Source organism: Micropterus salmoides, unplaced genomic scaffold (assembly GCF_014851395.1).
Source record: "Micropterus salmoides isolate LMB-PRFRI ecotype aquatic unplaced genomic scaffold, ASM1485139v1 Ms_hic_scaffold_14, whole genome shotgun sequence".
NCBI classification, from domain to species: Eukaryota; Metazoa; Chordata; class Actinopteri; order Centrarchiformes; family Centrarchidae; genus Micropterus; species Micropterus salmoides.
In genome coordinates, this window is record NW_024040485.1 from 33,421,200 (window position 1) to 33,448,796 (window position 27,597).

The 27,597-nt window shown below is 43.0% G+C and overlaps 2 protein-coding genes across 2 annotated transcripts in view; one reads left to right on the forward strand and one right to left on the reverse strand.

Moving 5' to 3' along the window:
* The window catches only part of si:dkey-154p10.3 (histone-lysine N-methyltransferase PRDM9), a gene marked incomplete in the record, with an annotated part of 8,244 nt that extends 5,825 nt beyond the window's left edge, over positions 1-2,419 (reverse strand). The window contains 2 exon segments of the mRNA XM_038719124.1: positions 1-101; positions 2,158-2,419. Of these exon segments, the coding sequence (XP_038575052.1) occupies positions 1-82 (82 nt within the window).
* LOC119902768 (elongation factor 1-alpha-like) lies at positions 1,977-27,063 on the forward strand. The gene is made up of 8 exons (XM_038719125.1): positions 1,977-2,136; positions 10,289-10,434; positions 10,511-10,690; positions 13,211-13,501; positions 15,359-15,509; positions 15,658-15,914; positions 24,757-24,991; positions 26,867-27,063. The coding sequence occupies exons 1-8, from the start codon at positions 1,986-1,988 to the stop codon at positions 26,971-26,973; spliced, it is 1,518 nt and encodes a 505-aa protein (XP_038575053.1). The 5' UTR covers positions 1,977-1,985; the 3' UTR covers positions 26,974-27,063.
* Positions 27,064-27,597: the final 534 nt, after the last annotated feature.

A 27,597-nucleotide genomic window follows, 5' to 3' on the forward strand; every position in this document is an offset into this window, starting at 1 on the left:
TGGAGCTCACGGCCCCGCCCACCACCTGCAGCGTCACAGGACTGATGTCACGGTACCGCTCCTTCACCGACGACATCACCATGACATCACGAGGACGCCCACTGAAACAGAAGAACATTCAGCGCCGACATCATCGACCAAGCTTCACGCGTTCTTTAGTTGTGGCGGTGATGGCGCAGCGGATTAGACACATGTCTCAGGTGTGACAGTCACGGGTTCGATTCCCACTGTCCCCGAGCAGGACCCGCAGATTTAAAACAGCGAGACAAAGTGAGGCCGACAACAGAGGAGCGAGTATCACCGCTCCTAACAGAAGAAGAAGAGTCTTTAAAATTCATCTCTGCATTTCAGCCGTCCCTGCAGGGGAGCAGTGGACGTTAATATGTATTAATTCCAACATGTGCGGTCTATTCAGTTCATCTGAGTCACTCTGTGTTGAAGAGGACATCAGGGCTGTGACCAAACACTCGACTCACGACATGTGATGATGCACAATTCTGTGTTTGTGACAAATATTTTTAACTGTTTTGAAGTAATAAACTGAAATATCTGAGTGGGAGTCTGGCGGTCCTCCCCCAGATGTTTTTCAGCATTAAACACTTCATTTTCTGACTTCTGGAGAAATATTCTGCACCAGGTTATGGTGGAAATGTCTTTACACAACATTAACATGCAGCTTGTCCTTTTAGCTTAAGTTACTTTTTTGGACATGTTTTCTTATCGTGCTAATAAACCTTTCCTTAAAACCTTCAGTTATTTAACATTTCTCATTCCAACATTTTAACAAATGCTATTAAAAAGTAACTGTGCTATATGATATGTCTGTGCAGAGAGGCTGGAGGTGTGAAATCGATGTGGATAATAGATAAGAAGTCAGTGATGTGGTGCTCATAGAAAAGCCTGAAGCTGGAGTCCTGCAGTCCGACAGCCAGTCTGTAGGACGTTTTACCAGAAGGACACCTTCTGCTGTGTTTTACAAACTGGCAGATGTCTGAACTGCACACACTTCAAAAATTTAACAACATAAAATAAAAAGCGTGGCAGGACTTGGACCTAGATACGGAGATAAAAAGAGCTAGGCCTGCTGAGGAAACTGGAAATCCAGCAACTACAAAGAGAAGTGATGACTGCTGTTCACAGTGTGGAAAAACACTGAGCTGTCCTCCCTGTTCTTTCACATTACAGCCTCCTTACTGAGGTGGGACTGTAACTTGGGAGTTTTATACAATTAGCAAACCTAATGAAAACAATATAAGCTGACAATTCTGACAGTTTCACTTAAGAGCTGTGATATTTTTAGCCTCTCACACTTTCTTATTACTGTGCCCGAGTTACTTTTCCTTTTCTTTATCATTTTCCTTTACATGTGCGCGCGTCTCCTCCAAAGATGAAACCTTAGTAAGAAGCACAAACTGCAGTTTTAATGCAGGCTGATGGAAAACATGTGAAACACACAGGAGAACAGGGAGTGACTGCTGTCATGCTGCGTTCCACACCGCTCGGAACTGGGAACTTTCCAAGTTGAAACTTCTGACCTCAAAGCGTTCCAGTCAGTGTTGCAGGTCACACTTCCTAATGTTTTTTACTGTAGCCAGCTACCTAATAACAGATTTCTACATCCATGTACACGCAGACCAGGTTTTACTACATGCCAGTATGTATTACTTTCATTTAAACACATGCAAATAGAAGTTTTGTTGCACTTTAGTTTATGGTTTACAGCGCGAGCGTCCACGGCCGCCGACATTGTTTTGTGACGTCATTTAGCTGCTACTCGTGAAGCCAGGGGCCACATTTGTTTCTCCGAGATCCCCAGCAGGAAGTCCGACTTCAGGGGGCGTCCCAGGAGAGCTTTTCTAGTTGGAGGTCGGAAATGTCCCAGTTCCCAGTTGCCTGGAAGGCAGCACCAGCCCGGCACAGAATACATCTCCATGGTAACTCAGTGCAGCTGCTTTGATCTCTGGAAACCCCGGTGTGACACCAAAATGTGTGACCCATCAGACTCTGTGCCTAAACCCGAAGGGCGACGTTTAGTTCTTCAGTCCGTGTGGCTCACACAGTCCGACAGGTCCCACGTGTTGGTGTCACACGTGGGACCCGCTGTCCTGGTTTTGTGGACCAGCCCTCAGCTTACAGGTAAAACATTAAACATCTCACCTGCTGCTACAACACAAGGCTGCCGCTGTTTACTGCCGCTCTTCTTCCTCTACGGTCGCTACGTCACGTCTGGTCGCCTCTACCGCCGCCCGGAGGAGGAGGAGGAGAAGAAGAAGACAACCTCCTCGTAATAATAAGAGCAGGCGCGCGGGAGGATCTGCTGCGCAGTAGAAATGCTGCGTGATTACATCAGTAATCGACCTCTGATCCCAGCGTCTCACCGTCACTGCAGGCTGAACAGCTGCCCCGCGCTCAGTGTCACACCTGGGGCGCGCGCACTGAGGGCTGCGCGGTCTGCGGGCGGAGCTTTCTCCACGTGAAGAGAGACGCTGTGCGCATGTTTAAATCCGTTCCTTCATGTTCTGAGTAAAGGTTCATGGAGTGACGCAGCCGTCCCGCTGATCCATGCTGAGCTCCATCAGAGGGTCTCACTGGATCCTGTTCCCTCTGTCAACCAACCAGTGGACAGAACAAATCTACAACATAATAAAAGAGTCGGTCCATGATTAACGAGCCGATCCGCATCACAGCAGTTCAGCTGCTATGACCGAGACAAACAGCTGCTGTAACATGGAGCAGAGGCTCGTCTGCATTCAGCTCTGACCTGCTGGAACCACAGTGCCCGCATGATCTAATATTCACTGAGCACCGAACATCACAGTGGTACAAGTGAACCAAACCAAATGAAAGAATGAAGTCTTGTATTCATCCCATCTTCAGATCTTCTCTCATTCTGGAGCTGTAGACTGCTGAATAGTGCACTTGTGACAATTTAATTCAAAACACAAATGTTGGCAGAGCACACATTAACCTTCTTCTTCTTTCTTTGAACTTTAAAATCAAACTTTCCCAGGAGTGCAGATAGATCTATGGTAACTGAACGTAATGCTGCAGATAACTAAACAGATGTGGTGTTTAAACACACTAATGCCACAATGTGCACTTCTGTACGACGAACATACTGTATGTATGTATCTGACTAATCAGACGTGTTTAGAGTCGCAGTTCTGGCCTGAGGTGCAAACATGGCCGGCCCGTTTGTTGCATTTCACACACTTAAATCACGTCTCCTTTTGAATACTGTATGAAAATGGCTCCACATGAGGCCAGAAGAGATGTCAGCAGCTTACAATCCTCAGCTGTACTTGTGACCGATTTGTTCTTCAACCTGCCTGACTGCCTTTAACATCATGTCAGGTGGTGTTCTGTCATTCTCTGTCCTCTGTTGATCATTTTCTTCCTTCAAAAACACATTCCTCATTGCAATTACAAATTAATTACAAGCTTATTTGTCTGCTACCCTTGTTGCTGAACTTAATTAATAACTGCATCATGTAGTGTGTTTGTATCAACTAACACACAACGTGATTCCTACAGATTCAGTCTTGTCCAGGCACACGGCTGCTGCTGTAAACTACAGAGTATAATATTCTATTTACAGAATCATTTAATACTGGTGTCAGAGGTAAATACACAATTTCAAACAGTTTTTTGAGCATGTTCTATGTGTTTATTTGTACTGGGGCAACTAATGACATGTGACGACTTGCCCCAAACTGACATGTGTGCTAATGTTGGCTGAAGGTTAGCTTAGCATAGCACTTCAGCTGAAGTATCAAGACACGTTATTGTCTCCTCTACTCTGTGCAAAGTTATCATTTTAATAAGGTTGGAATACATAAAATGTAAAGTGCAAATGTTTTACTTTTGAAGCAAAAAACTAATAAAATTGTGCTCACCTCAGAATAGAGTGACTGTGACCACATGTGAACAGGAAGTTGAACATAGAAAAAGAAGTCATTTGATTTTTGACATAAAGCCTCTAGTGTTGGAGTCACAGCTGGCCACTCAGCTCAGGAGGACACTTCCTGTTAACAAGCTGCACGACTGTTTCCTGTGGGTGAAGCAGCTGCTGCAGGTTTTACTCTGAGGCCTCGGGGCTCTTCAGGACCTGCAGGACCACATTCAGGACTCGCTGACAGTGAGTGACGGTGGTGGTGATGGGGCAGTGGATAAGACACATGCCTTTGGTGTGAGAGACCCGGGTTCCACTAGGTCCCTGAGCAGGACACTTAACCCCTCGCTGTTCCAGAGGTGTGCGACCTCTGACATGGGCAGCATTTGTGATGAGCCTGAGAGCCGCATGATAAAGAGGTTCAAGCTTTGACAGAGGAGATGGACATGCAAATTGACAGATGATATCACCATAATCTAGCTGAAACAGGAATAATCCTGCAACCAGTTTTTTCCATGTAGTCTTAGAAAAGCCAGATTTGAATCTATATAGTAATGCCAGGGTAAATTTAAGTTTTGTAGCAAGCCTCCGTCCAGCCAGATACCCACGTATTTATCAACAAGTTCAATGGCTTCATCTTGCAATGTGTTAATAGCAAGAGCTGGGACTTTAGTATTTACAGGTGCAAGTATCATCGCCTTTGTCTTTTGTGCATTTAAAAGTAGCTTCTAATCAAACAGGGCAGATTGTAATGAGGCAAAGTCTGACTGCAAATTTGCACAGGCATAATTGTATCATCCTCATACAAATGATACTGTGAGTGTTTAAACTTACTGCAGATATTGTTTATATAGATGATAAAAAGCAAAGGACCCAGAACTGACCCTAGTGGGACACCCTTCTTTAGGACAGGGGTCAGATGTTACATTCTCATGCCTTACAATTTGTGTCCATTCAGAGAGATACCTGTGAAACCAATTTACAGCTCTGTACCCAACGGCAATATTCAACAGGGTTTTTATTGTTTGTTTTTTTAACCCTGTCCTGCCCAGCAGCCTGGTATAGAGTATGATGACCTGGATACCATATTGTGCCAGACAGATTTTACTTTAACAAGAGAGTATTAATATACTCCTTTGTCTGTTTTATTATTTATTTAATTATGTATTGATTTGTCACCGGGCCGGACAGGGGGGCAGACACGGGGATGGGGGGGCACAAACAGACAGCACAGAGAAAGGACAACACCTGTAAGAGAAGGGGGATGGAGGGTGGGGACAACAGGGAAAAGCTGTGGGAAACACCAATTGCAGAAAGCAACGAAACCTGCAATAGAACAGAGAGGGGGGCTTGGGGAGGAGAAAAACAACAACAACAAACAAACACAAACAAAAACAAACAAACAAACAATAAAATAATAATAATAGTAAAAGACAACCAGCCAAACAGCAGCAATAAACAGCTGACATAGTAAGACAACTAAGAGAACAATGAAAACAAGAAACAGTCACACACTCTAAATAAGCAACACAGCACAGCCACGAGAGCTGGAATAATAATTAATTTAAATAAGTAACTGAAAGAAAAGCATCAGGAATAATTCTACCAGGGACAACCTAAGTTTGTTTGTGTCTATGTGTGAGACTGTGTGTGTCTGTGTGTGTGTGTCCCAGATGCACCGCGATGCAAACGTGGAACCCAAATGCCAACAACCAAAACGCCCAAATGCCACGCAATCATCAACATCAATGCACAAGTGACGAGCCCAACGCGCACACTGTGCGAGCACGGCGACACCCAATGCCCGGCAGCCCCCTGCGAATCCCACGTGCGAGGTCGGGCAAACGAGAGAGCGAGCAGAATAACACGACAGTGAAAGCCAGCGGAGAGAAACACCAGCAGCAAGTCCCAGCCCGGCAGCAAACGCGCCGCGCAGGTCACCGTGCACCCGCCAAAAGTCTGCCGTGACACCATCCCCCCAACCGCCGGAAAAAACTAAGGCCGCCGGCGCCGGCTGACACCCCCCATGTACAGCACGACCCCCGGCCGGCATGCAACACAAGCCAAACCAGCAACAAGGCAAAATCAACCAGCTCAGCTGCATGCCACCACCGACCCACACACCCGTCAAGGGCCGAGAACTCCGGGCACAAGCCCAGAATAAACCGCACACAAAGCCCTGCCCCGCACCCACACTGCACATCCCCAAAAATAGACACACCACCCGCCCAGAAATGAGCAAAAGCCAGAAGCCCGAGTCCCCAGATCCCTAGGTCCAGAGCGGGACCCCACGCCAGGGGAGCAACGCCCCCCCCAGCCCACCCCAGATCAGGCAAGGCCGTCACCAACCCCACAGCACCCCCGACGCCCAGGGCTCCAGGGGCAGGACACGAGGCCAATGAGAATCTCCCCACTCCTCCATCCCCTCTGCCTGCCTCTGTAAATGTATTGTTTTGTGTTGGATGCATGTCATGGATTGTGAAATGTTGTATGGTGGAGTAAAGATAAGGTGTGTGGTAACTAAGGTGCAGTTAAAATTGGAGGGTAGTTGTGACACAGGCACCCCACAACTGTCATGTAGTGGAGCCTCCCATCGTGCCCCTCCCACCCCCCAAGCCCTCTGTGTCTAATGTGTAGTTAAAATTGAGGGGCGGGCAGTGAGGGAGGAAGAAGGGCGAGGCCGCAATAAAGCAGCCCCACCCACCAAACGCCCTGCAGCCTGCCCATCCCCCAGAGTCCTAAGGGTGTATGTTGTGAGACATGACCAAAGGGGGAAAGGTGAAGGAGGATTCATCATTCAACATCTCCGAAACCTTTCTTAAAACCGAAAGATTTGAGATAGGTCTAGAATTATTTGTGTCAAGTGAAGCCCCAGTAGCTTTCAGTAAAGGAGGGACATAAGCCTGTTTCTATGAAAGAGGCACTGTATCTGTGGAAATGCAGAGGTTAAAGATGTAAGTGAGTGGCTTCACTATAGTTTCTGCTGCCATTTTTAACAAAAAAAGGATCGAGTCCATCTGGCCCCGCTGCCTTCTGGGAGTCAATGTTCTGCAACACGTACACAACATCTGACTCAAAGAACTGTGTGAGCTCAAAAACAATACACAGTGAGCAGTAACAATTCAATTCAATTCAATTTTATATATATATAGCGCCAAATCACAACAACAGTTTTCATAAAAGAGCAGGTCTAGACCGTACTCTGTGATGATATTTACAGAAGCCCAACAGTTCCCACCAAGAGCAGCACTAGGAGACAGAGGCAAGGAAAAACTTCCTTTAAGAGGCAGAAAGCCTCCACCAGAGAGAGAGAGAGAGAGAGAGAGAGAGAGAGAGGCAGCCTACACAATATCCACACAGAAGTACAGACAGTAAAGGTGATGTTGCTATAGACTAAATGAAAAATGGTACAGATATTTATAGTAGTGTTAATGATAACAGTCGTAATGTTAATGATTATAATAACAATAATAATAATAGGACTAGTAACAATAGTCGTTGCAGCAGAGGGTGTCGAGCAGGAACACGGGGGCAGCAGGTGACCCGCAACCACAGATCCAGACTCCACAGCTCCAGAGCCAGAAACACCTGCAGGAAGTGACAGGAGGAGAGAGGAGAGGGACGAGAAAGCACAAGACTACCAGAAAGGGGAGAAGTTGTGTTAGTAACATGCAATAATGGGATGAGGTTGCATACAGAGGGAGAGAAAGTAGAGGAGAGAGGAGCTCAGTGCATCATGGGAAATCCCCCGGCAGTCTAGGCCTATAGCAGCATAACTAAGGGATGGTTCAGGACTCACCTGAGCCAGCCCTAACTATAAGCTTTATCAAAGAGGAAAGTCTTAAGCCTACTCTTAAATGTGGAGATGGTGTCTGCCTCCTGAACCCAAACTGGAACCTGGTTCCACAGGAGAGGAGCTTGATAGCTGAACGCTCTGGCTCCTAGTCTACTTTTGGAGACTCTAGGAACCACAAGTAACCCTGCATTCTGGGAGCGCAGTGCTCTGGTGGGGTAGTAAGGTACTATGAGCTCTTTAAGATAAGATGGTGCCTGACCATTAAGAGCTTTGTAGGTAAGAAGAATGATTTTAAATTCTATTCTGGATTTTACTGGAAGCCAATGCAAAGAAGCTAAAACAGGAGAAATGTGATCTCTTTTCCTGGTTCCTGTCAGAACACGTGCTGCAGCATTCTGGATCAGCTGAAGAGTCTTAACGGACTTTTTCGAGCAGCCTGATAATAAGGAATTGCAGTAATCCAGCCTAGAAGTAACAAATGCATGGACTAGTTTTTCTGCATCATTTTTAGACAGGATGTTCCTGATGTTCGCAATATTACGTAGGTGAAAAAAGGCGGTCCTTGAAATTTGCTTAATGTGAGACTTAAACGACATGTCCTGATCAAAGATAACTCCAAGATTCCTCACAGTGGTGCTGGAGGCCAAGGCGATGCCATCCAGGGAAACTATATCTTTAGATAATGCGTCACGGAGGTGCTTAGGCCCCAGAGCAATAACTTCAGTTTTATCTGAGTTTAACATTAGAAAATTACAGGTCATCCAGGTTTTAACATCCTGAAGGCACATTTGAAGTTTAGCTAACTGATGACTTTCATCTGGTTTGATCGATAGATATAACTGAGTATCATCTGCATAACAATGAAAGCTGTCTGGGATGTTGTGTTTGTAATGAATGTAGAAAAGTGAGTTGTTGTCATCACCTCACCCATACACCATAACACATCCGCCAGCACGCCATCCACCCGCCTCCAGCAACAATCATCACACCCGAACACTTCCCTCTCTCTCTCCGGCCGAGGCAGATCATCTTTTATTAAACACAGTTTTCCTCAGTCGCTTCCCTACATTTCTCTGATCTCATTTCAGAAGGGAAACTCTCAAAACTTCGTGTTCACCCTCCACATCATCATCTTGTCACTTGTGCTCTTTGTAAAAGCAAGTTCTCATTCTTTTTAACGCCAGCTGTTTCCTACATGACATCACGTTGAGCACGATGGATCATCTGGTTCTCTGTGGAACGTCTGACCCCTCAAACATCCAGGCAGAAGTTCGTCTATATGAAGATGTCTGTAGTGATGTGGAGGGAATCTGTGACCCGACAGACAGAACGAGAGTTGAACAGCTGTTTCCATGTTCACATTTCTACCACTGAGCTGATTTGACCGATGAAGGTCAGCAATTATTCAAAACTGGTTTAAAGAGATATCCCAGATTCCATCTACAGCTTTAAAGCTTCTTCAGGCGTGGCAGCTGCTTAGCCAATCGGCATCCAGCGGCTGGACCTGTTGGACGGGGCGGACAGATCCTGTCTTGGACAGTAATTACCTGAAGCAGGAGGAGGGCTGTGATTGGCTGGAGGCTGACAGCAGATAGACTGTGATTGGCTGGTTGGTGTAGATAAAAGTGAAGAAGGTGAAGTTCCTCTTCACTTTCTTCCACCTGAAGCCCTGCAGAGAGCGACGACACAGTAAGAGGCCCTTTAATCTGAAGCTGCTTCTAATGATGGATCTGTTGTCACCTGGGCGGGTTCCCATAATGATAATTAAAATAACATGGGAGCTGTTTTAACAGTTTTTATTGAAATGTGCAACGAACAAATTCTTTTTCTTTATTTCTTTGTTCGTCCTAACCTTCGCTCACACGTCGTCCCTACAGAGCCGCGCCCGGGACCACTGTCACCGAGGCGCACAAACTTTCTGTGGCACGTTTCATATCTGGACCTGCAGACTCCTGGACTGACGCCGTAAGGCTTCGTACTTTAACGAACTCCTCCTGGGATTTAGTCCGACCGACTTCAGATTTGTGCCGTGCGGTCTAAACCTGACGACCTAACTGACCATTTAAAGTTGGTTTTGTTGAGTTGAGTTTTTGTGGAACAGCGTGACTGTGGCATCCAAAATTGATTATTCGCCATAAAACAGGAAGTTGTTGTAACTTACTAACTGTACATGCTCACATCTGCATCAAACTCTACATGGTTAACAACGGCCCCGCCCAGAACACAACGCCAAATCACAACTACAGTTATCTCACAGCGCTTCTACATCTACAACCCGATATTCAGTTACAGTCGCAGAGCCACCTACTGGCAACAGGAAGTAAGCTCTGTCTGGCACTCACTGTGCGATTTGAATAATATTTTCACAGCCTGTTGCACCACCATCCTGAGACATGACTTACAGTTACCAGGTGCTCTGTAGCGCCACATAGGGGACACAGGAAGTGGCGTTTAAGCCCTCTGTGAAGCGTCCAAAGTGCGTGTTGATTCAGAGCCGCGTCACACCCCGGCGTGCTGCACGTGCGAGGGCCCGCCCAGCGCAGAATGCAGCTTTTATTTTGTTGATTATAACCCTTCCAGTCTGTCTCACCTGTCTGTAGTCATGGGTAGAGAGATGGTTCACCTGAACGTCGTGGCCATTGGACACGTGGATTCTGGGAAATCGACCACAATAGGTCACCTGATCTACAAACTGGGAGGAATCGACAAGGCGACAATCGAGAAGTACGAGAAGGAGGCCCAGGAGGTCAGTACTACACAGTACTACTGCAGTACTACTGCAGTATATTTCAGTGATTGGTGTCATGTTGCTGTGGTTACAGATGGGGAAGGGATCCTTTAAGTACGCCTGGGTGATGGACAAGCTGAAGTCGGAGCGTGAGCGGGGCATCACCATCGACATCACGCTCCGGACGTTTGAGACTAACAAGTATGCCGTCACCATCATCGACGCGCCAGGGCACCGTGACTTTATCAAGAACATGATCACCGGAACCTCCCAGGTCCAGCCCACTTCCTCTGATGTCACACTGTCTCAGGACACTAGTCTAACACGTTTAGGTTATATTCAGTAATGCTAGGCTCCATGCTAACTCTTTAGCTTAAGCAATGTTCAGGGATGCTAAGCTCCATGCTGACATTTTAGAATATATTACATTCACTGATGCTAAGCTCCATGCTAACACTTTAGCTTAGATGATGTTCTGTGATGTTAAGCTTTATGCTAACAATTTAGTTTAGATAATGTTCAGTGATTCTAAGCTCCATGCTAACTCTTTAGCTTAAACAATGTTCAGGGATGCTAAGCTCCATGCTGACATTTTAGAATATATTACATTCACTGATGCTAAGCTCCATGCTAACACTTTAGCTTAGATGATGTTCTGTGATGTTAAGCTTTATGCTAACAATTTAGTTTAGATAAGGTTCTGTGATTCTAAGCTCCATGCTAACTCTTTAGCTTAGACAATGTTTAGCGATGCTAAGCTCCATGCTAACACTTTAGTTTAGATGACGTCCAGTGATGCTAAGCTCCATGCTAACACTTAAGCTTAGACAATGTTTAGCGATGCTAAGCTCCATGCTAACACTTTAGTTTAGAGAATGTGCAGTGATGCTAGGCTCAATGCTAACACTTTAGTTTAGATGATGTACAGTGATGCTAAGCTTTATGTTAACACTTTAGTTTAGATGATGTTCACTGATGCTAAGCTCCATGCTAACAATTTAGTTTAGATGATGTTCAGTGATTCTAAGCTCCATGCTAACACTTTAGCACATGTTATATTCACTGATGCTAGGCTCCATGCTAACTCTTTAGCTTAAACGATGTTCAGGGATGCTAAGCTCCGTGCTAACACTTTAGTTTAGATGACGTCCAGTGATGCTAGGCATGTTATATTCACTGATGCTAGGCTCCATGCTAACTCTTTAGCTTAAACGATGTTCAGGGATGCTAAGCTCCGTGTTAACACTTTAGTTTAGATGATGTTCAGTGATGCTAAGCTTTATGTTAACACTTTAGTTTAGATGATGTTCACTGATGCTAAGCTCCATGCTAACACTTTAGTTTAGATGACGTCCAGTGATGCTAAGCTCCATGCTAACACTTAAGCTTAGATAACGTTTAGCGATGCTAAGCTCCATGCTAACACTTTAGTTTAGAGAATGTGCAGTGATGCTAGGCTCAATGCTAACACTTTAGTTTAGATGATGTACAGTGATGCTAAGCTTTATGTTAACACTTTAGTTTAGATGATGTTCACTGATGCTAAGCTCCATGCTAACAATTTAGCACATGTTATATTCACTGATGCTAGGCTCCATGCTAACTCTTTAGCTTAAACGATGTTCAGGGATGCTAAGCTCCGTGCTAACACTTTAGTTTAGATGACGTCCAGTGATGCTAGGCATGTTATATTCACTGATGCTAGGCTCCATGCTAACTCTTTAGCTTAAACGATGTTCAGGGATGCTAAGCTCTGTGTTAACACTTTAGTTTAGATGATGTTCAGTGATGCTAGGCTCAATGCTAACACTTTAGTTTAGATGATGTACAGTGATGCTAAGCTTTATGTTAACACTTTAGTTTAGATGATGTTCACTGATGCTAAGCTCCATGCTAACACTTTAGTTTAGATGACGTCCAGTGATGCTAAGCTCCATGCTAACACTTAAGCTTAGATAACATTTAGCGATGCTAAGCTCCATGCTAACACTTTAGTTTAGAGAATGTTCAGTGATGCTAAGCTTTATGTTAACACTTTAGTTTAGATGATGTACAGTGATGCTAAGCTTTATGTTAACACTTTAGTTTAGATGATGTTCACTGATGCTAAGCTCCATGCTAACACTTTAGTTTAGATGATGTTCAGTGATTCTAAGCTCCATGCTAACACTTTAGCACATGTTATATTCACTGATGCTAGGCTCCATGCTAACTCTTTAGCTTAAACGATGTTCAGGGATGCTAAGCTCCGTGCTAACACTTTAGTTTAGATGACGTCCAGTGATGCTAGGCATGTTATATTCACTGATGCTAGGCTCCATGCTAACTCTTTAGCTTAAACGATGTTCAGGGATGCTAAGCTCCGTGTTAACACTTTAGTTTAGATGATGTTCAGTGATGCTAGGCTCAATGCTAACACTTTAGTTTAGATGATGTACAGTGATGCTAAGCTCCATGCTAACACTTTAGTTTAGATGACGTCCAGTGATGCTAAGCTCCATGCTAACACTTAAGCTTAGATAACGTTTAGCGATGCTAAGCTCCATGCTAACACTTTAGTTTAGAGAATGTTCAGTGATGCTAAGCTTTATGTTAACACTTTAGTTTAGATGATGTTCACTGATGCTAAGCTCCATGCTAACACTTTAGCTTAGACAATGTTCAGTGATGCTAGGCTCAATGCTAACACTTTAGTTTAGATGATGTACAGTGATGCTAGGCTCCATGCTAACACCTTAGCCCACTCTGTTGAAGGATGTTTAAATTGCTGATGTCACTGATGATGTCACCACAGGCTGACTGTGCCGTGCTGATCGTGTCGGCAGCGACTGGAGAGTTTGAGGCTGGAATCTCTGAGAAGGGTCAGATGCATGAACACGCTCTGCTAGCTTACACGCTAGGAGTAAGAAAGATGATTGTAGGCATCAACAAGATGGACCTCATCAACTACAGCGAGGGTCGCTTCAACGAGGTGAAGACGGAGGTCGTGAAGTCCATCAAAAAGATTGGATACAACCCGAGCACTCTGCACTTCATCCCGATGAGTGGCTTTCAAGGAGACAACGTGATCGAACCCTCAGAGAAGGTAAGAACGTCACTTGATTGGACAGACATTTCCCTGCAACAGATTATTCAACTGAAGTCTTTAAAAGATGACATTTGGAAATCCTTCGTTAGCAGTTACTGAGAACTCAGGAAGGACTTGAGTTTCCGATTTAGTGATTTATAACGAGTTGCTGCAGCTCAGAGAGGAGCCCTGAAAAACCATTGGTACATCTGCTTTCCTCAGAAGTTGGAAGTTGGAGGCGGGAATGACGTCACGGTTGAGTTGTTACCAACGGCGGCTGATAAAAAGGCATAACGCTGTATTAACGCATACTAAACGCAGTAAATGAGACACAAATACACAGAAGTGCTCATAAACAGTACCTGTTGATATTCTGAGCAGCCATCTTGGATCACAAAGTCGGTGGTAGTGAGGTTCTCCCAACTTTCCAACTTAAAGGGGCATTGAAAATTTCAACTGGGAACTCGGAAATTCCAACTTCCCAGTTAAACTGGAACGCACCACGTGTATCGCCCACGTGCACTTCATGTGCGTGTGTGTACAGCGCTTGGCAAGGTCAGAAACTCCTACAGCCTGGAGGAGCTGGGGATTGAACAATTTAGTGGTGCAGAACCTTCCTTGATGGATCTCCAAACTCTTCTCAGAAATCTGGAGGCCTGTTAATCTGCTATGAAATCCTCGAGCCAGTACTTATCCTTCCAAACTTCTGGCTTCGTACCTGTTACGCGTTTGATTGTGGAATTTCCTGTTTTGTTTTGTAGTTATCTCTCATGGTGTTTCGTGCATGACTTTAACTTCCTCTCTTGTCATGAATTGTCTGCACCTGCCCTCATGTATTCCACCTGCGTTCAATTCAGTAAGAGAGCCGATATGCCTTTAGCACCTTTGTTGTGTTACAAAACAGTCTTTTTCTACGCCGCTAGTTAATTAGTTAGTCTGGAAAGCCGGATCACTATGTGAAAGCACACAGGTTTGCGGGATTATGCGGGGCACGTTTGTTCAGTATGAATGAGCGAATGCGGCATATTTACATTTATTCCTTTAGTCCATATGCTATACATGTCAAAGGTCTCACGCTTCTGGAGCAACGAGGGGTTAAGTGTCTTGCTCAGGGACACAATGGTGGATGTCTCACAGTGGGAATCGAACCCTGGTCTCCCACATCTATGCGCCACCACCACCCCTGTATTCTATCCGACAGTAATCTGCAGCGGATCTCTTATAAGGGGCGGCTGTGGCTCAGGAGGTCGGCGGTTGTAGTGTAAAAGCGCTTTGAGTGGTCGAAAAGACTAGAAAGGCACTATACAAGTACAGAGCATTTACATTATCAACTTGGACTTCTTGGACTGTAAGTGTCCTCACAGACAATAATAATCACACCCTCCTGTATCCCTTTAAGCTCAGTTACAAATTTATCCCTTCGGACAAAAATTTCCTAATTTAAACCCATTATAACATATTTCAAATATTTAGCTTTAATTACAACATAAAAATATTTTTTACAGATCATCACCCCTTCAGTCTGTTAAAAAAGGATGGAATTTTCGATTTTCACTCTTACCCAGCAGATGGCACTGCTTACCTTTGTGCAGCATGTGGTTGAATCAGAGTGATGGGGGAACCAGAGACCGGCCGTTCCTGGAAATGCCGGCCGCCTACAAGAGCTCCTCCGCCGGGTCGTCATGGACCGTAGTGTCACGGCGGAGCTCCGACAAAAATTATTTCTCACTTCTTCCTCCTGCCTCCTGCAGTCCCTCTGTTCCTCACCGACTCCCATACACATGAACGTGGATGTGCACACATTTATCAATAAAAAAAAAAGATGTCTGGCGTGAGGGAAATGATGCAGTTTTGCTTGTGGTTCTCTCTCCACAGATGCCATGGTATAAGGGTTCGAGAACTGACATGGCAGGTGATAGTTATTCTGGAAAGAGTCTGCTTGAAGCTCTGGACTGCATCTCCCCTCCTCGTCGACCCATTGAGCGGCCTCTGAGGGTTCCTCTGCAGGACGTCTACAAGATCGGAGGTAACTACATTTACTCAAGTACTGCTCTGAAATACAATTTACAGGTACTTCTACTTTATTAGACTGTTTGGAGACATTTAGGAGGACTCTGTAGGGGCTATAAGATACTTTGTGAATAGAAACCCTGGTCTGTGTTCTATTGGTTCAGGTGTTGGGATGGTGCCAGTGGGTCGTGTGGAGATGGGGGTCTTGAAGCCCGGCATGGAGGTGACGTTTGCCCCTCAGAATCTGAGCTCAGAGGTGAAGTCAGTGCAGATGCACCACCAGTCTCTGCCCGAGGCTCTGGCCGGAGACAACGTCGGCTTCAGCATCAAAGATCTCTCCATCAAAGACATCAGACGAGGGAGCGTAGCTGGAGACAGCAACAACGAGCCGCCACGTGGAGTTGCCTCCTTCATAGCTCAGGTCAGTCACTGTCTGCCCGTCAGGTACAGTGTTGGGACGCTGTATTATATAGAGCTCTGTGAGGACGGGTAGTGGGTTCAAGTGTTTCAGTGGTAATAATAAGTGTTTCAGTGGTAATAATAAGTCTTTCAGTGGTAATAATAAGTGTTTCAGTGGTAATAAGTCTTTCAGTGGTAATAAGTCTTTCAGTGGTAATAATAAGTCTTTCAGTGGTAATAATAAGTCTTTCAGTGGTAATAATAAGTCGTTCAGTGGTAATAATAAGTCTTTCAGTGGTAATAAGTCTTTCAGTGGTAATAATAAGTCTTTCAGTGGTAATAATAAGTGTTTCAGTGGTAATAATAAGTCTTTCAGTGGTAATAATAAGTCTTTCAGTGGTAATAAGTGTTTCAGTGGTAATAAGTCTTTCAGTGGTAATAATAAGTCTTTCAGTGGTAATAATAAGTGTTTCAGTGGTAATAATAAGTCTTTCAGTGGTAATAAGTCTTTCAGTGGTAATAATAAGTCTTTCAGTGGTAATAATAAGTGTTTCAGTGGTAATAATAAGTCTTTCAGTGGTAATAAGTCTTTCAGTGGTAATAATAAGTCTTTCAGTGGTAATAATAAGTGTTTCAGTGGTAATAATAAGTCTTTCAGTGGTAATAATAAGTCTTTCAGTGGTAATAATAAGTCTTTCAGTGGTAATAATAAGTCTTTCAGTGGTAATAATAAGTCTTTCAGTGGTAATAATAAGTCTTTCAGTGGTAATAAGTCTTTCAGTGGTAATAATAAGTCTTTCAGTGGTAATAATAAGTGTTTCAGTGGTAATAATAAGTCTTTCAGTGGTAATAATAAGTCTTTCAGTGGTAATAATAAGTCTTTCAGTGGTAATAATAAGTGTTTCAGTGGTAATAATAAGTCTTTCAGTGGTAATAATAAGTCTTTCAGTGGTAATAATAAGTCTTTCAGTGGTAATAAGTGTTTCAGTGGTAATAAGTCTCTCAGTGGTAATAAGTCTTTCAGTGGTAATAATAAGTCTTTCAGTGGTAATAATAAGTGTTTCAGTGGTAATAATAAGTGTTTCAGTGGTAATAAGTCTTTCAGTGGTAATAAGTCTTTCAGTGGTAATAATAAGTCTTTCAGTGGTAATAATAAGTGTTTCAGTGGTAATAAGTCTTTCAGTGGTAATAAGTCTTTCAGTGGTAATAATAAGTCTTTCAGTGGTAATAATAAGTCTTTCAGTGGTAATAATAAGTGTTTCAGTGGTAATAAGTCTTTCAGTGGTAATAAGTGTTTCAGTGGTAATAAGTCTTTCAGTGGTAATAAGTCTTTCAGTGGTAATAAGTCTTTCAGTGGTAATAATAAGTCTTTCAGTGGTAATAATAAGTCTTTCAGTGGTAATAAGTCTTTCAGTGGTAATAATAAGTGTTTCAGTAGTAATAATAAGTCTTTCAGTGGTAATAATAAGTGTTTCAGTGGTAATAATAAGTGTTTCAGTGGTAATAATAAGTCTTTCAGTGGTAATAATAAGTGTTTCAGTAGTAATAATAAGTCTTTCAGTGGTAATAATAAGTGTTTCAGTGGTAATAATAAGTGTTTCAGTGGTAATAATAAGTCTTTCAGTGGTAATAATAAGTGTTTCAGTGGTAATAAGTGTTTCAGTGGTAATAATAAGTCTTTCAGTGGTAATAATAAGTCTTTCAGTGGTAATAATAAGTGTTTCAGTGGTAATAAGTCTTTCAGTGGTAATAAGTCTTTCAGTGGTAATAAGTGTTTCAGTGGTAATAATAAGTCTTTCAGTGGTAATAAGTGTTTCAGTGGTAATAAGTCTTTCAGTGGTAATAATAAGTCTTTCAGTGGTAATAAGTCTTTCAGTGGTAATAAGTCTTTCAGTGGTAATAATAAGTGTTTCAGTGGTAATAATAAGTCTTTCAGTGGTAATAATAAGTCTTTCAGTGGTAATAAGTCTTTCAGTGGTAATAATAAGTCTTTCAGTGGTAATAAGTCTTTCAGTGGTAATAATAAGTCTTTCAGTGGTAATAATAAGTCTTTCAGTGGTAATAATAAGTGTTTCAGTGGTAATAAGTGTTTCAGTGGTAATAAGTCTTTCAGTGGTAATAATAAGTGTTTCAGTGGTAATAATAAGTGTTTCAGTGGTAATAAGTCTTTCAGTGGTAATAATAAGTCTTTCAGTGGTAATAATAAGTGTTTCAGTGGTAATAATAAGTGTTTCAGTGGTAATAATAAGTGTTTCAGTGGTAATAATAAGTGTTTCAGTGGTAATAAGTCTTTCAGTGGTAATAATAAGTCTTTCAGTGGTAATAATAAGTCTTTCAGTGGTAATAATAAGTGTTTCAGTGGTAATAAGTCTTTCAGTGGTAATAATAAGTGTTTCAGTGGTAATAAGTCTTTCAGTGGTAATAATAAGTCTTTCAGTGGTAATAAGTCTTTCAGTGGTAATAATAAGTCTTTCAGTGGTAATAATAAGTCTTTCAGTGGTAATAATAAGTGTTTCAGTGGTAATAAGTGTTTCAGTGGTAATAAGTGTTTCAGTGGTAATAATAAGTCTTTCAGTGGTAATAATAAGTGTTTCAGTGGTAATAAGTCTTTCAGTGGTAATAATAAGTCTTTCAGTGGTAATAAGTCTTTCAGTGGTAATAATAAGTGTTTCAGTGGTAATAAGTGTTTCAGTGGTAATAATAAGTCTTTCAGTGGTAATAATAAGTCTTTCAGTGGTAATAAGTGTTTCAGTGGTAATAATAAGTCTTTCAGTGGTAATAATAAGTGTTTCAGTGGTAATAATAAGTGTTTCAGTGGTAATAAGTGTTTCAGTGGTAATAATAAGTCTTTCAGTGGTAATAATAAGTGTTTCAGTGGTAATAATAAGTGTTTCAGTGGTAATAATAAGTCTTTCAGTGGTAATAATAAGTGTTTCAGTGGTAATAATAAGTGTTTCAGTGGTAATAAGTCTTTCAGTGGTAATAATAAGTCTTTCAGTGGTAATAAGTGTTTCAGTGGTAATAAGTGTTTCAGTGGTAATAATAAGTCTTTCAGTGGTAATAATAAGTGTTTCAGTGGTAATAATAAGTCTTTCAGTGGTAATAATAAGTGTTTCAGTGGTAATAATAAGTGTTTCAGTGGTAATAAGTCTTTCAGTGGTAATAATAAGTCTTTCAGTGGTAATAAGTGTTTCAGTGGTAATAAGTGTTTCAGTGGTAATAATAAGTCTTTCAGTGGTAATAATAAGTGTTTCAGTGGTAATAATAAGTGTTTCAGTGGTAATAATAAGTCTTTCAGTGGTAATAATAAGTGTTTCAGTGGTAATAATAAGTGTTTCAGTGGTAATAAGTCTTTCAGTGGTAATAAGTCTTTCAGTGGTAATAATAAGTCTTTCAGTGGTAATAATAAGTCTTTCAGTGGTAATAATAAGTGTTTCAGTGGTAATAAGTCTTTCAGTGGTAATAATAAGTGTTTCAGTGGTAATAAGTCTTTCAGTGGTAATAAGTGTTTCAGTGGTAATAATAAGTCTTTCAGTGGTAATAATAAGTCTTTCAGTGGTAATAATAAGTCTTTCAGTGGTAATAATAAGTCTTTCAGTGGTAATAAGTGTTTCAGTGGTAATAAGTGTTTCAGTGGTAATAATAAGTGTTTCAGTGGTAATAATAAGTGTTTCAGTGGTAATAATAAGTCTTTCAGTGGTAATAATAAGTCTTTCAGTGGTAATAATAAGTCTTTCAGTGGTAATAAGTGTTTCAGTGGTAATAATAAGTCTTTCAGTGGTAATAATAAGTGTTTCAGTGGTAATAATAAGTGTTTCAGTGGTAATAATAAGTGTTTCAGTGGTAATAAGTCTTTCAGTGGTAATAATAAGTGTTTCAGTGGTAATAATAAGTGTTTCAGTGGTAATAAGTGTTTCAGTGGTAATAATAAGTGTTTCAGTGGTAATAAGTCTTTCAGTGGTAATAATAAGTCTTTCAGTGGTAATAATAAGTCTTTCAGTGGTAATAATAAGTGTTTCAGTGGTAATAATAAGTCTTTCAGTGGTAATAAGTAATAATAATAATAATAATAATTCTTATTTGTAGAGCACTTTTCAAAAACAAGTTACAAAGTGCTTTAACAAGTGTAAAGAATAATACAAAAAAGATAAGAGCATGAAAATTTTATATAAAATTAGTAAAATAGAATAAAATAAAAGGGATAAAATAAAGTCAAATAAGATCGGGAAAGGCTCTCCTATAAAAGTATGTTTTAAGAAGGGACTTAAAAGAGTTCACCGACTCAGCCGACCTGATTTCCTCGGGCAGGCTGTTCCACAGCCTCGGGGCCCTGACAGCAAACGCTCTGTCCCCTTTAGTTTTCAGTCGAGACTCTGGAACAGACAACAGACCTCTGCCCGAGGATCTCAAGGTACGTGCTGGTGCGTATGGGACTAAAAGGTCAGAAATATAACAAGGCGAGAGGCCATGAAGAGCTTTAAAAGTGATCAATAGAATTTTAAAGTCAATTCTAAAACACACTGGGAGCCAGTGTAATGAAGCTAAAATAGGAGTAATGTGGTCATTTTCTTTGTTCTGGTTAAAAGCCTGGCAGCTGAGTTCTGGGCAGTCTGGAGTCCATCAATAGATTTTTGGGTTAAACAGGTGAAAAGGCTGTTGCAATAATCCAGGCGTGATGAGATGAAGGCGTGTAAAATGGTCTCGGTGTCCTTAAAAGTTAACATAGATCGAATTTTAGCTATATTTCTAAGTTGATAAAAACATGATTGAACAAGCTTTGTGGTGTGCTGCTCGAAATTTAAATTACTATCAAACCAAACACCAAGGTTCTTTGCCACAGGCTTAATGTGATTTACTAGGGAACCAGCAGATGGCAGTATTTGATTTGCCATCTGCTGAGACCCGATGACCAGGATTTCTGTTTTGTCTGAGTTCAGCTGGAGGAAATTATTTGACATCCATTTTTTAACTTCACAAAGGCAGTTGTTAAGTGAACTCAGCATTCCAGGGTCTGTGGATCTGACGGGCAAGTACATTTGTGTGTCATCAGCATAAATATGAAAAGAAATGCCATGTTTATGGATAATATGTCCAAGGGGAAGCAGATACAAGGAAAACAAAATGGGTCCTAAGACCGACCCCTGAGGCACACCATATTTAACTGGACAGAATGAAGAGACATAGTTGTTTACAGACACGCAAAACTTCCTATTTGACAGGTAGGATGAAAACCATTCTAGGGCAGTACCAGAGATCCCCACCCAGTGCCTCAGTCTGTCTAACATGATGTTGTGATCAATGGTGTCAAAAGCAGCGCTAAGGTCCAGGAGTACCAGGACTGAGCACATGCCTTCATCAGCAGACATTAAAAGGTCATTGGTGACTTTAAGCAGGGCAGTCTCAGTGCTGTGGTACTTCCTAAAACCAGACTGAAACTTCTCAAATAATTTGTTATTTTCCAGCACAGTAAGCAGCTGTTTGGACACAATTCTTTCTAGAATCTTTGCAATAAAAGGCAGTTTTGAAATTGGTCTAAAATTATGTGGGAGGGAGGGATCTAAACCAGGTTTCTTTAAAAGTGGGTTCACGCAAGCAGTTTTAAAATAATCAGGGACACAAGCAGTAGATAGGGAGCTGTTGAAAACAGAGATCAAATGGGGCCCAACAGAATCTATTACTTTCAGTAAAAACTTTGTAGGTATTACATCAAGTGGGCTGGAGGACACTCTCATTTGTGATACTGTTTTTAAAAGCTCAGACAAGTCGATGGGATAAAACTGGTTAAAACTCTCTTGTTGCTGGTGAGGAACCTCTGAGTAAGAGGCCACGGGGGTAATACAGGCTCTGATTGACACCACCTTATTGGTAAAATAAGATAAAAACAATTCACAGTCATCATTACTTCCAGCTGAGGCACAAGGAGGGGTTGGGTTTACCAGCTGATCCACAGTCTTAAACAGAAACCTGGGATTGTGTTTATGTGTAGTAATGAGTTCAGAAAAATAGTGTGTTCTTGCATCCTTAACCATGTTATTGTAGTTAATTAATAAATCCTTCAGACTGAGGTAATGGACTTGGAGACTGGATTTTTTCCATCTGCGCTCTGCTTTCCTGCATTCCCTTTTTAGGCTGCGAATGCTGTCATTTATCCAGGGTTGCTTACTAGCTTTAGACGTAGGCCTAACCTTTAGAGGAGCAGTAATATTTAGTGACGACAAGCAGATATGATTGAAGTGATCGACCAGATTGTTGGTGTTGGAATCAGACAGGTGTTGGCTTTGGCTCTGACAGAATGTGCAAACTTTGAAACACTTTGTTCATTAAAGATGCGAGAACACACGGAGCTTGGTGAGGCGGCATGAGTAACAGGCGAATCGCAGCTAAAAACAATCCATCTGTGGTCAGATATGGTCATGTCCACTAATTCCACAGAGGAAATGCTGACACCCAGGGTAAAAACTAAGTCCAGTGTATGACCACGGTTATGTGTTTGCCCTTTGACATGTTGTTTGAAGTTAAAAGAAGTGGCCATATTTAAAAAGTCAGTTGCATTAACATTGTTGGGATCATCAACATGAATATTAAAATCGCCACAAAGAACAATTCTGTCATAATTTAAAACCAGAGTAGATAAAAATTCAGGAAGTTCTGATAAAAATCCTCCAGGCGGTTTTGGGGGGCGATAAATTATAACAAATATGATAGGTTGCAGCCCTCCAACTTTAAGAGTGAGAACTTCAAAGGAGTTAAATTCATCACAGCGTACTTGATGACATTTAAAAATTTTCCTATACACGCTCACTAGCCCACCACCACGACCACTGACCCTCGGTTGACTAAAGCAATCATATTGAGGCGGACACAGTTCAGCTAGCTGGCTATAGTCATTCATCTGCAACCAGGATTCAGTTAAAAACATAAAATCTAGATTTGCAGACAAGATAAAATCATTTAAGATGAAAGTCTTACTTGAAAGTGATCTCACATTGAAGAGAGCCATTTTAAATGAGTTTGTTCTGGGTGCTGGAGTTGGTGCAGTTGTCCTAATCCTTAAGAGATTACTAATATTTCTGTGTGGGATGTGCACATTTCGGTTTACTGGTCTATGCGTGATGATGACAGGAATAGAAGTCTTTGGAACAACGCTGGGAGCAGACGGCTTTACATGCCAGCAGGTGGAGACAGTTGTTTGTGGCAGTGAGGCAGAGATCTGTTCAGTGAGCGGTGGTGTGTCCAGGTGTGCTGCATGAATGATTAGTCATTCACGTAAGTCATGTGTGGACCGCACCACATGCTGTATGTGAGCAGCTAACATTTCTGAGCCCCGTTTGTTTGGGTGAAGTCCGTCTGTCTTAAAAAGAGACATTCTTTGCCAGAAAATATTAAAATTATCCACATAAAACACACGGTGAGCCCTGCAGGCGGACTGGAGCCAGTCGTGGAGGTCAAGGAGTCTACTGAAGCGGCCAGCACCGCGACCAACTGTGGGAATGGGACCAGAGATAAAAACGGACTTTCCACACTGCTTTAAAAAGTTAAGAAGACGTTTAAAATCTGATTTTGTCAGCTCAGACTGCCGAAGAGCTGTGTCATTTGTTCCGACATGGACTATCACTCTTGTGATGGAGGACGGGAGCGACGGCATCAGGTCCTGGAGTTTATTTAAAATGACAGCCGTGGTGGCACCAGGGAAGCAGTGAGTGGTAGCGTTAAAGAAACAGATGTTTCTGGTTATGGAGTCACCAATTATTAGTGTGGTTGGGGAGAAAAGAGGACGAGGAGATGCCGGTTGTGGGGTTCCAGAGCAGGACTGAGCAGAATCTGCTTCAACACTGCGTGCGGACTGAGGATGGAGTGTGTGAGCTGTTGAGTGTTGGAGTAGCAGTAACACACCTGAGGGAAGGGCTACCCGACGGTGCAGGGTAGAGACGGCCTCCGGAGCGTCTGGCACAGCCTCCTTCAGGATCCTACGTCGGGAAGCGGAGGTTTTTGACCGGGATGACGGCCGCCGATCAGGTCCGGCGGCAGACCGGCGGCCCAGCGCGGGAGATGTAGCCGGTGGAGGAGATGCAACAGTGTCGGCAGGCACTGTGCGCCGAAAGAGATCCGTATCAGGGAGACTCGAAGCCGCAGGTGAATCCGCTGGATGGACTGGAGTGTCGTTCGACAAGGCTGCATAGCGGTTGGAGAGGCCGATGTGCGGAGGAGAGGCAGCCCCATCCGAGCCTCTCTTGCAGCCACGGACCACCACTTCAGCCCAGGTTGACTGATGCTTCGGAGTCGAGCAGGATGAAAGCCTGGGAAGGCTAGAGGGGTCCCAAAACACGGTGTCCTGGATGTTAGCGGTTGCGCTAAGAGAAACAATCTGTTTGGCTTGTACTGAAGCCACATCCATAAAGCCAGTCAGCAGGGAATCTTTCTCTTTGAGTTCCTCTGAAAGTCGTCGGATGTCTTCCATAAGGTCAGCAATCTTCTTGTTCGCTTTCTTAAGAGTGAGCAGTCCTCATGGGGCAGAGTTATCTCGGCTAGCATAGTCACCGGAGCTTTGTTGCGATCAGGAGCGTTGATCGCGTTTTTACGGTCATCTAGTTTAAAATCCATGTCGGATGACTAAAATCCTTAACCCACGTAAAACTTAAATAAAGTTAAGTTAAATAAAAAGGATATAAAAAATGTAACGAAAAAAGAGTGGATTAAAACTGGATAAGAGTCCGGTTTAAGACGGAGCTTCCGACAGGTGGCTACAGACGCCAACGCATGCGCAGAGTGCAGTGGTAATAAAAAGTGTTTCAGTGGTAATAAAAAGTGTTTCAGTGGTAATAAAAAGTGTTTCAGTGGTAATAAAAAGTGTTTCATGTGGGCAGGTGATCGTGTTGAACCACCCTCGGTATATCCACGCTGGTTACACCCCGGTGATAGACTGCCACACAGCCCACATCGCCTGTAAATTTGAGGAGCTTGTGGAGAAGGTGGACCGGCACACTGGGAGGGCTACAGAGAACAATCCCCAAAATATCAAAAACGGAGACGCCGCCAACGTCCTGATGACTCCCACCAAACCGATGGTGGTGGAGACCTACACCGGGTGCCCCCCGCTGGGTGAGTGAAGGGTTAAAGTCAGGACTCCACTGATCATGCCTGCCTTTGGTGTGAGAGACCCGGGTTCGAATCCCACTGTGACACATCCACCATTGTGTCCCTGAGCAACACACTTAACCCCTCGCTGCTCCAGAGGCGTACGACCTCTGACATGTAGAGCAGATCTAAATGTTTTGGATAAAAGCTTCTAATGAATAAATGTAACAGCAGGAAATCAGCACTGAAGGTTCAGCTGCAGGAAAAAAGTAATCCATCTTTAACCAGGTAAGACCCTCTGACATCACAGATCTCTTTTCCAACGGCGACCTGCCAAGAAAGAAACTTCAAAAGATTACAGACGAGAACAAAGAAAAATAGAAGAAAAAAAAACTTCAGGTTACTTTAAAATAACTGAACACACTGACCCAGCAGCACCGTTCATCACCTTATATATGATAACCAGTTCTCTTGAGCCACGTTTGCACCAATAGACCCCAGATCTCTTTTCAAGGAACTCAAAGGCTCCTTCAGCCCACTGTTGTGTGCGTTTCCACCGCGGTCTGAAGACCTGGAAACATTAGGCAGATTAACCATCTGACATAGGCTGTAGGCCTGCACGCCACACACAGCGATGCACAGGCGTCATTATTTGTAATGGCGCATTTAGAAATGAGCATCAGATCTGATGGAATATAATGAAAAACTACAGGCTGTGTTTGACCATTAAAGCAGCTTTTTGTGTGGGAGAATAATGAAGAGACACACGATAAAGTTACACATTTAATAAACTGGATGAAGTTCTAAAAATAACTCCGGCACAGAGAAAGCAACACAAAAGTAAAATGGCGACAGTTTGGAAGGTTATTAAAACATTTCCAGCCGACGAGAGCTGCAGATCAGCTGCGGCATCACGTCTGAGTTTAACAAGCTTTATTATCTGCTGTGATCAGCTTGTTTCAGAGAGGAGAACGACTTCAGCTCCGTGGAAAAACCTCCTGACTGATAAAAAGTCCAAGAGTCGGGGGTTCCCCGGTGTCATGGCAAAATTCCCAACCTGGTTTTCACCTTCTGGCCATTTAATCATCCCCCGCAGTAACTGGCTCAATGTTCCTCTAGCTGATGTGTGGTGAGTGTTCTGGCGCTAAATGGCTGCCGTGCATCACCCAGGTGGGTGCTACACATTGGTGGTGGTTGAGGCGAGTCCCCCCCCCACTTCACTGTGAAGCGATAGAGATTAATGGCAATAAAGCAAGCTGTCAATATTTTATTATCACAAATCATGCTTTTAGGGGAGCTGATGTCTTTAAGCACCCTCCTCCTCGGAGTCAGCAGACTGCCCAGGCTACATTTACAGTCATTCATTTAGACTTACAATTGAGTATGACAGAGGCCTCTGGAGCAGCGAGGGGTCACGGTGGGAATTTAACCCTCTCACACCAAAGACGTGTCTTATCCACTGCTCCATCACCAGCCCAAGAGGCGCACTAGAGGGCATCGCTGTCCTTTCACAAAACAATGTGAAGTAAAACCTCCACCCCTCCAAAGACGTCTTTGGCAGCTCGGCCATTTCTGCGTCCTCATGAACTGGCGCTGAAGTCAAAAGTGAGGTCGGAAAAGTGTCACGCAAACACGCACGAAAAGGGAAGTTTGATTTATTTTTCTCTCCTCCCGTTAAGCGGAAAGTTCAAGAACCAGTTCGCAGTAACGCGATGATTTTGTCATTAGTAACTGTAATGTGATTTCTGAAGTTATCCGCAGTAATGTAACGCATTATAGATCTGAGTGAGGTGTCTTATTCTAAATATTATCTGGAGTATTTTATTATAGATTTATAGATCAGGTTCAGTTTCACCAGAATAAATCTGTCATAGTAATAATTGATCTGTTTGGTTTCAGGTCGGTTTGTGGTCCGCGACATGAGGCAGACGGTGGCGATCGGCGTGGTGAAGAGCGTCTTGAATGGGGAGCCGCCGTCAAAGGTCACCAAGTCAAAGAAGAAGTGATGTCACTTCCTATCAGCCATGTTTACTGCCTCAGACTACCAGCTGTCAATCAAAATAATCAGTCATTAATAAAAGCTCATGAGACTGCGAGGCTTGTGTCTGTGTTTCTATTGGTCGCTCTGCTGCATGTCGCTGTTTGTGTTTATTAACAGAAGAGCAGCCTGAACAGGGAATCAGGTCACATGATCAGTCTGTTTTTTCCTTTTCAGACAAGACAGGAAGCTGTGTGTGTGCCTGCGGTTGCAGCTTGTCATGCGATGATGACCATGTGAGCACGCTGTCACGCAATGTGGCTGATTCCTGTTTCGATGACATCACACACAGCCCCTTGTTTCCACCACTCATGAGGACACCAAGCCGTGACCAGACTTCTCCACACTGAGTCTCAGTAGTGCAGTTCAAGTACTGCAGTACATGACCTCAGTTACTCTCTAACACGTGTACTGATGGTTTACATGGCGCTCAGTCTGACCTCAGCTCAGACCCAGTTAAACACGTCTTGTATTTCTGACCTTGTGGGGTCCAGCAGAACCATGTCAGGGCTGAGACTCGGTGGAAAGTATGTATATATATAGCCTCTATCTCCTACTTTGGCCTCCACAGAAGAAGTGGCTGATATCAAGA

What these genes read in the sequence shown, in the direction of transcription:
- LOC119902768 (XM_038719125.1), top strand. Translation starts at nt 1,986, where the DNA reads ATGTGTGACCCATCAGACTCTGTGCCTAAACCCGAAGGGCGACGTTTA. An exon ending in ACGAGAAGGAGGCCCAGGAG is followed by an intron (nt 10,435 to 10,510) that starts GTCAGTACTACA and finishes CTGTGGTTACAG; the next exon opens with ATGGGGAAGGGATCCTTTAA. An exon ending in CACCGGGTGCCCCCCGCTGG is followed by an intron (nt 24,992 to 26,866) that starts GTGAGTGAAGGG and finishes GTTTGGTTTCAG; the next exon opens with GTCGGTTTGTGGTCCGCGAC.